The 9,539-nt window shown below is 34.2% G+C and overlaps 1 protein-coding gene across 1 annotated transcript in view; it reads right to left on the bottom strand.

Annotated features, from left to right (window-relative positions):
• Nucleotides 1-3,436: 3,436 nt before the first annotated feature.
• The window catches only part of GTF3C3 (general transcription factor IIIC subunit 3), a 43,521-nt gene continuing 37,418 nt past the window's right edge, over nucleotides 3,437-9,539 (bottom strand). Inside the window, exons 17-19 of the mRNA XM_027866199.1 lie at nucleotides 9,111-9,235; nucleotides 6,726-6,878; nucleotides 3,437-4,697 (exon numbers count right to left, since the gene is read on the bottom strand). Of these exons, the coding sequence (XP_027722000.1) occupies nucleotides 4,575-4,697; nucleotides 6,726-6,878; nucleotides 9,111-9,235 (401 nt within the window). The 3' untranslated portion in view covers nucleotides 3,437-4,574. The remainder of the gene's footprint in view (nucleotides 4,698-6,725; nucleotides 6,879-9,110; nucleotides 9,236-9,539) is intronic.

Below are 9,539 nucleotides of genomic sequence, written 5' to 3'. Positions count from 1 at the left end.
GCTGCCCTATCCGGTAGCAGAAAATGGTGCCTCTTCCAGAATAAGCCCATTACTTCCAAACTCACAACCATATCACTAACTCAAGCCCTGAGTGACATCCCTTCCATCAGCCTCCTCTCCTCTCTAATTGGAGGGCTGGAGGGCAGAGTACCAAACTCCTCCAAATGCCTTCTTTTATAGAGGGCACAAACTAGACTCAGCTTACAGCACTTTGCATCTGCTGCCCTGCCTGGTTTCAACTCTGCCCAACAAGATATCCCATGGCGTCCTATAACCCTCCTTTCCTGCTTCCCCCTTGAGAATGTAAGCTCCTTGAGGCCAAGATCTACCTTTTTATTAATTATATGCCCAGTGCTTAACACAGTGCCTGGCACATAATAGGCACTTAATAAATGTTTATTGGATTGAATTGACAGAATAAGTGAAAATCAGAAGGAAAAATGACTAGAAAGAAGTTTAAAGGTCATAACATAGTTGCCAAATATTTTACCATGAAGGAAAATGAAACCTCCAATGAAAAAGGAGACTGCAGATTCCCCAGAGTTCATGGAACAATACCAAGAAACTTGGAAGTGGGTCAAAAGATAAATAAAATCTTCAAAAGAACATATTTGGATGGACGTTGGGTCAGAAATCAGAGATAGCAAAGCAAAGATGATAAAGACAAAACAGAATAGATAACTTAGAACACATAATGGAAAACCTTAGAGGTTCTGAAAAAGATGACTGATTTGGATCTAAAAAATAAATACATGGGAGAAAATCTGTCAAAAGGTAAACAAAAAAGAACCTGGAAAGAACACATGAATTCTAGATAGGCCAACCGATTCACCTTGAAGAAAGAATACAGAGATAATGTGAATTTTTTTTTTCCTGGAATTATTACCTAGACAACGGGAAAAAAGGAAAAAAAAATTAGGGCATGAATAGCATACTGTAAAAAATAATCCAAGAAAACTACCCAAAGCTATTGAATACATACACAAAGTACTGATTAAACCTACAGATCTCCAGAGTTTGAAATTCCTAAGTGTATAATAGCTGAATTCCAAAATTTTAATGCAAACAAGCAGCAAATTGAAAAGCCTTCAGGTATAAAAGGATATCAATTTGAATAGGCCAAGATTATTCCACAGTCATGAGAAATCACAGAAAAGAATGGAATAAGTTATTCCAAAAAGCAAAGCTCAAGATATAACCAACCCCAAAAGACATATCCTGAAAAGCTGAGCCTAATTATCATTGAAAAAAGATGGAACTTCAATAAAAGAGGCATCTGAGTCATTCCTATAAAACAACTCAAAGGTGAACAGCATATTTGAGCTGCTGACACCCTTAACACAATAAACACATGACAGGAAAATAAGTTTACTTATCAGGAAAGAACTATGCAATGAAATCAACCACGTTTCTAGACTACCATAAAAAGAAATTGGACTGAAGATTAAAAAAAGAACAAAGAGGGATATAAAATGAACAGAGATTAAATAATAATAAAATAACAATATGGTGATCATCATCATCAACCTCCATTAAATACCGACTATGTGTTAGACATTGTTAAGCACTGGGGATACAAAAAAAGGTAAAAGACACTCTCTGCCCTTGAGGAGCTCATAATGACAGGCAGGGTTGTACTGGTAAATGTTAAACCAGTTCTTTGAAGGAAAAAAAAAATGCATTGACACACTTTTAAGTTTTATCTGCATTATTAACATTTTCTCCATCACTTTCTTAAGTGTAGACAACCAAAAAACAATAAATCAAACCTTGATTTGCAGCAATTGCCAATTTCTGAGTTGTAAAATGCTCACACTACAAATTGAACAATTAGCTTTCTTGAGCTGGTACAAGCTGGTTCCAGCATACTCCTGCTGCCAGCACCAAGTGTATTATGAGAACATTGATCCAGAAAGAATATATTGGCCTTAGGAGTATCATGATAAGGGCAGGGGGTAGGACCAGGTCTCAAGATTCAGGATACAGACTGTCTTCCAATATACATAACTGCTTCCCTCATAAATAGTATTTCTAGGAGATGCAACAGAAAGGCACTTGAGCTGAGCATGTAGGAAAAATATTTGTTACAATAACATGGTTTTTACCTGACCTTAGAACTAAAACATTTCCAAAGGGAAGGATTCTAATTTTATAGTTATTAATGGGGAGAATTTTCAGTTGACAGAAATTGATTAGCCAAGTGTCAGTCTGGGAAGTGAGAAACACGCACATAAGATAAACTGTATCTCTCAGACCCCTACACACATCTTTATAGTTAAGTTTCATGGAAGAACAGCATTTTCGGCAGAAAAATCACTGGCTCTGGAGTCAGAGGACTTGGATTCAAATCCTGCCTTTAACATTTACTACCTATTTGTGACCTTGCGGAAGTCACTTAATTCACCTGGACTTTGCTCCCTTTAACTGTAAAATGAGCGGGTTGGACTAAAGGGTGTCTGCATCTCTTCCAACATTAGGTCTATAACTCCATGAACTTGTTATAAACATTTACTACTGACCAAATGAAATAATATATATAAAGTGCTTTGCAAACCTTCAAGTACTATGTAAGTGTTTATTGTAACTATTAGAGTATTAAGGTGTTCCACTTATAATAAATGTTGGGTGAACTCTCCAACTTCAAAATCACTGCCTGGCTTGCCAGAGAAATGTTAAGCCAAATTTGAATTTGCATAAATGCTTTACATGACTGAGCATAGGGAACTTCTTCTCATGGAAGTGTTGTAGATAAGGCAGTGAGGTAGCCAAATCCTTTTGATGTTTCTGACAACAGCCTCAAAAGAACTGTACTAAATACAGACTTTCCTTTTTTTTTAAATTCCACTCTACCACAGTTTAAGATACATAAAAGCTCTAGGCAACTTTGCAAGCAAAGCTCTAAGGACCATCTTAGCTCTTATACTCTGGATCCCTGAAATGTTTTACTAAAATATAGAAACAGAACAAAGGGGGAAAAGATGGAATGGGTAAAAGCTATACAGGAAAGAAGATCATTAAAAGAATAAGGGTCTGGGGAAAAATAACAAATGGCCAGTGTTGATTTATCTTCCCTTTTCCATTCTAGAAGGAAAAGATAGATTAGTGTGACATTTGTGACAGATCACAGCTGCTTCAGGTTCAAATAACATAAAGGATCAGTGAGCAGGGAAAACATCAGATATTTTATACAAGTAGAACAGATTACTACATAATAACAACCTTGGATCAATGCTATAAATATCAAAAGTTTCTTTGGAGTTTTTCAACATTTAGTGAAGACACAGCAGTACTTACAAGACGTAGAAACTCTTACTATACTAACTATAATTAACTTTCCTAATTAAATAGCAGATTTTAAGCAAAAAAAAAACACTTAAAAATGAGCTAAGATTTTTTTTTACAAAAAATAGTTTTATTAAATTCAATTGACACATTTTTTCCCAAAATATGATACATTTATTCAGTAAATAAAAGTCCTGCTTCTAAACTAGAAAAGTTAAGTGCATATCAGTAAAGCATTAGTAAGATTTCCCAGGAAGTAATATTTAAGATCACAAGTTATGTCAGTTTTTTGTCTTTTATTTCATCTTTTGCATTATCTATGAAATATTCCGATGTCTCTAACCTTAACCAGTTTACCAGCTTCCCCAATCATCATAGTGACCTTGAAATAGCACCGTGTTGTTCTTCCTCAAAGCCACAACAAGCAAAGAAGCTGTGATTCCCCCTTTCCCCAGTACAAGATTTTTTGAACTGGTTCAGTCTTTGAGAGAGTGGTATCTATCTTACAGAAATAATCACGACCTTGATAACAGAGACATCAATGGCAGCATAAATACGAAAAATCCAATAAAACTGAGAAAACAAAACAACCTATTGGGTTAATTTTGCACTAAGGGACTAAAGCAGCTGGCTGTTTTTGTCTTATGGAAATAGTCTTTCCTTAGCCAGGGAATATTGATTTATTGAACATGTATGAAAATCTGGCTTCTCCAAGAGTCAAAGAAAAAAAGTTGAAACAAAGTACCAAGAAATAGTTGCCTGGACAACAATCACAATATATAATGCAGTATAATACAGACATGTTTAAAAATACTTTCATAGTTTCTCAAGTCCTTCATTGAGAGAATATGTTTAGAAACATTAAGTCTTTGAATAGCACCTCAGAAGTTAACAAGGAACAAAGAAAAAATAGCAGACTTGAATACAAAGTACTGGTTCAATATTTAATACTGCCCAGTACAGGTTCAGAATAGACTGACAAATGCTTTCTCATGGTTTATTAAAGGATGGGTAAAGTCTGTCCTGACAAAAAGTTTAAAAATCTAGGATGTGTACAGGAATCCACAGGGATACACAGAAAGTTACATTCCAAACAGCATTATCAGACATTTTAAAACACATATACACTTGTACTTATTTATAATAAAAAGAACACTTCCTAATGTTAAATAATGCCAAATTAATAATTTCCTTAAGGTCCTTCAGGGTGACCAAAACACCTGTCCTGAGTCATAAAGCAAAATCATAGTTCACAGCAGTTGCATAAAAACTTCATTTCTTGCCAAGATAACTTATATAGTTCCATAGGTATACAACAGCTTTCGAGCCATTCCCATATTTCCACTGCTTTGATAAATCAGCGACAGGTTGTACGCAATATCTCTTCGCAAATCTAACTGGTCACTTTCAATACCCTGGGACAAAAAAGGGAAGAAACATGAAAAACCCATTATATTTGGTACTGCTACATGGGAGAACAACATAACAGAGAATGCAATTTTAGAAAGTAACTTTTTTAAATTAGCTAGTAAAATTCAGGCATCAATAAAAAAATTTATATAGCTATTTGAAAGTTTGTATCAGTAAAGCAAAAAGATCATTTCCCCTAAACTTTAAATGTTCATATCATCAAATAGAATTTTTAATAGTATTCAAACTACCTAAGGCCTCTAGGACATTATACAGACATCACACACTTATATTAAGGACCTGCAGAATACACTACATATTTGGGAATTTTGAGTATCACTGCACCCCATCTGCAAAGGTCCAAGAATAGTCTGGATCCTGACGTACTCTATTTTAGTAAAATGCCTACTCTAACCAAAGACCACTCTGTCTCTAATCCCACACAATGGAGTCTTAATTTCCTAGGGATATAAAATCAATGTTTTCCTCTTTATAATTTTATCAAATGTCTACAAAAGACATTCCATAGTCCTAATATTAGGAACTACAAATAAGGTAACTCTTTACCAGAAACTGCTACTTACATCTGGCTGTCCATTTCTTAGGACACAAGCACCAAGTATTTCTACCCTGGGGAAAACTTACAAGATTAGCACCCCCCAACAGCTCCTCTCTCAAAAAAAATTTATTGTACTTTAGTAAAGTTATACATATAAAAAGACTGTTTTTGTCTAATAAATGGGAATCTTGATATTTTGTTGACTCTTTCCAAGGAGTGTGTTGTGCAGCTGGAGAGAGCATTGCATTGGACCAGATGTGGCTTCCAAATCACAGCTTTGCCCCTGCCTAGGGTGTGACAGATACTGGGCAAGATACTTCACCTCTCGGGGATTTGAAGTTATAAAATGTAAAATGAAGTAGTCAAAGCTCTCTGATCTCATGGTAGTATCTGTTAATAAGTCTTGATTCTTTTGTCTACCATCATCTACCACAATGATTGGCAAAGCATTAGTTGCTTCCAAGTTTATCTAAAAATAAGTTTCTGTCTACTGAATATAAAATCTTTGTAGTAAAGAATCAAAGAGGTAGGATGTTTCTAACTGGAAGACTTAACCCAGTTCACCCCTAAACAGTCAAAGATCTTATCTCTTGTCTCTTAAGATCTTTTCAATGTGTGAAAAACTACCCTCCAAATAAGTAACTCAGCAACTGAATCCAACAGGACAGAGTTACTGTTTATGTTCTGAATTTCACCTAATATAATACAGGCACTGAGCTAAAGTGGAAAATACCTATAAGGTTCTCTAGGGGGCTCAAAAAGGTATTATTACCAACAAGCAACATTTTCCCTGTCAATACTTTATCTTCAAAGTAACAGCTGGTTTGTAAGTATAAGAAAGAATATTCTAAATTTTTCAGACTCCTCATATTTGCAAAAAGGAAGAGAAGCTATGTTTTCTCTTCAAAATGAATTATGACTCCATATGCAATTAGGCTGGATGTCCACCACCTGTGGCTACTATATTACCACATCATAAGTTCAAAATCTGTATGTTCTGCTACCTCCCAGAACACTAGATTTCTAAAACCTATACATTTAAAATTTATTTCTCAATACACCTATCTAACCTAAGCAGCACTTCTAAAAGTGTGTGTTGTGATATGGGGTCATGAAAAATTTGGCAACAGTAAAAGGTTTCTGAATGTGCAACAACCAAAAATTAATTAAAAATCAAACGTGTAATGAATTCGAGGTGTTTCTGGCAGTGCTTGCCCATGTGGCATCTCACAACTTCACTGTACCCTTGGTTATGAAAACGAAGCATGTGCAAGCACTGCGCATGCCCTCAGGCCATGCAACACCAACAAATGGAAAAAGTTTAAGAAGTCCTGACCTAGAGAACTATTTCAAACACGTAAGCTATAATTTGTTGTACTGCGTATGCCATAAAATTTGGCTGACTAAATTCATCTTAAAAAAAAAAAAAAAGAGGGAACTGGTTATTCAGTTTTGAAATGAAAATATATAGTACCTCTAGTACAAGTGGAGGGAGCTCAAGGGCCTTCTGGTAATAATGGATTGCAATATGCATCAGCCCCAGTTGGTGAAGGCCACGTCCTAGGTTATAAAATGATTCTTGGCAAGGTCCACGGAGACTTAGGTACCGGTTAAGAAAGGAAAATCCCTGCAAAAGATTAGAAACATTTAATACTTTAAAAAAAAAGTCAAGGGGCACTCCAATATTATTTTAATTGATAAGATTTAGCTGTTTGCAATGAAATCATGAAATTAAGAGTCAAATGCCACAATCACGCCTCCACCCTCCATGAACATATTGTCTATGGCTTCGAATTAGCTCACTCAATGCTGAGATTGAGGCAAACCTTTTTAATTGATACATGCCTAGTAACTTATGAAGAACGTATACTGACAAAACAGAAAAGGTTTACCCTTAGAAGAAAACTCATTAGAACACAAGCAACTTTCTGGTGGCAATAGGTCCCATTTGGTAAATTAAGTCTAAGGACCCTAACCCCTTCTCATATTTCTTATGAAGAGCCTTTCAGAGTAATTTTACTAGAAAAGCAGATTCTTTGGGAGAATGCACTAACCCATTTTCTCAACACTGTATACAACAAAACCATTTACTTTTTCCCCAAATGCATTCTTTTTTTAGTTCACCCCCCATATTTACTCTTTACATAAAGCTAAAAATATTAAAGAAGTGACTATTCAGTATAAATGAATAATTTTTAAAAAAAACTTCTTAGCACAAAATAATTATAACTGGAAAATCCAAATGTGAAGTGTGATTCATTATACTTCCAAATGTAAATGTAATAATTGTTAAAGATTTCCCTCAAAATATCAATATTAATGAATACTCAGGATTCATGTAAGGTCCCAGTAAAGAGGTATTATTTATGTCTAATGGAATGGAGGTTAGCTACAATTTATGTAGACAATAAAAGGAAACCATATGTGTATAGTAATCTGGACTATATACTCTTTGGAAACATGGAACCTATTACACAAATGAATAACACAAAAATGAATAACAAAAAATGATGTGGGAGAAATGTTTTAAATAACAACAGCTTACAGCATGTTTATGGTTTACAAAGTGCTTTTCTGAAAACAACTTTGAGATAAAGAATGGTACAAGTATTATTATTCTCATTTTATATAAGACCATAATGAGTCCCAGAAAGGTTACATTACTTGTTCAAGGTCACACAGTAAATGTCAGATTTAGAACACAAACTCAGATCTTCTGACTTCAAATCATCTTTCCAATATACCATACTCTCTCTCATTTTAGAATTTAATTTAAATTAAAATTACAAGATAACTGAGGTAAATACGAAAACAAAAGCCAGAGAAAAAAGAAATATATTCAGAGATGAATTCAACTTAATATAATATAAATTATCACATTTCTTTTTTGACCCAACAGAGGAATTTAGACACTATTATTAAAAGCTATTACATCTATACCAGGGTAAAGGTTTACTAAAAATGAAATTTTCTTGATAAATAAACGATATACAATTCAAAGTGTGTTAAGAATTTAAAAGCTAAACAACATATACAGTCATTTTATTAAAGAAAACTAAACAGGAAAAAAAATAATTTACATTAATACTTAAAAAAATAATTTGCCCACACTAGCCAGGTTATATATTCTTGATCATTCTCATGAAACTGAGTATTTGCTAGGTACACAAAGTCTGCCTGATACATGAAATATCAAATGGTAGCAAAAGTGGAAAGAAGACTTTTAAGGTTTTTCAGCATGAGATACTAGTAGAAAGGGTATATAAAAAATAGAAAACCAAATTATTTTCCAAAGAAAAACGTAACATGGAAGAAAAGGATAGTCTTATGGGTATGCAGGAAAAACAAAAGCATAATCAATTAAAGTAATTCATAAAAATCACAAAGATGAAACACCTGTATTTATATCATAGAGGCTTTAAAAAAATCCAAACCTCACTTTTCAACTATGAAAATAGTATAAAGATACATTTGAATTTCGGCTTCAAAACACTTGGAAAGCAGGTTAAACATAGCCTGGTTTTTAATGCTCATGCCAGGTTTTTCTATTTTAAAAATGTTAAGGATAATTGTTTTCAGTCTTTCACTGAAATAAAAAGAAAAAACAGGTAGATGAGTATGGATAGTAGGGTTGACAAAAAGTGTAATCCTAACATTATCCAATAATCTAAAAAGGCTCAGAAGAGGTTACAGCCTTAGAGTAAAAAATAATTCAAGATTTCTTTAGTCTTTGTTATCTTTATAGCCTAAACCAAACATACTCAATGTAGAACACTAAACATATTGATCAAGGTCAAGGCACTTTGTTTGCCTTGACTAAGGTCTAAAAAACAAATATGAAGAAATCAAAAGGAATTACCTGCACAATAAGTGCATGCCTTCTTAATACATACTTCTGAGAAGCCATGTGAATAAATGTTAATCCTATACAAAGGCTGTAGAGAGGTTCATCTGGATGGGTGCGAAAAGCTTGCACATACTGGCCTAAAAAAAAAAAAAAGCAGCAGCATGATTTGAAATGAACTCAAGAGAAAATATTTTCACAAATTCAATTCAACAAACATGTATTAAGAGCCTTTGCTAGGTGCTAGGGAAAGAGACAATAGATTAAAATTTTCTGCCTTCCAGGATTCTTCTGGGAGATACAGCACGTACACGGATAGAGAGACTCAAAGTGATTTTTTTTAAAATGTGTACAGTACTAATATTGGTGAGGAGGGGGAAGGGAGGGAAACACCAGGTGATGTCATCCTGAATTAGGCTGTCTATTGTGTGAGAAGAAAGTAGG

Source organism: Vombatus ursinus, unplaced genomic scaffold, assembly GCF_900497805.2.
Source record: "Vombatus ursinus unplaced genomic scaffold, bare-nosed wombat genome assembly UNPS02014779.1, whole genome shotgun sequence".
Lineage (NCBI taxonomy): Eukaryota > Metazoa > Chordata > Mammalia > Diprotodontia > Vombatidae > Vombatus > Vombatus ursinus.
The sequence above is the reverse complement of the archived record's forward strand: the minus strand, read 5'-3'. Positions and strand labels throughout refer to the sequence as shown.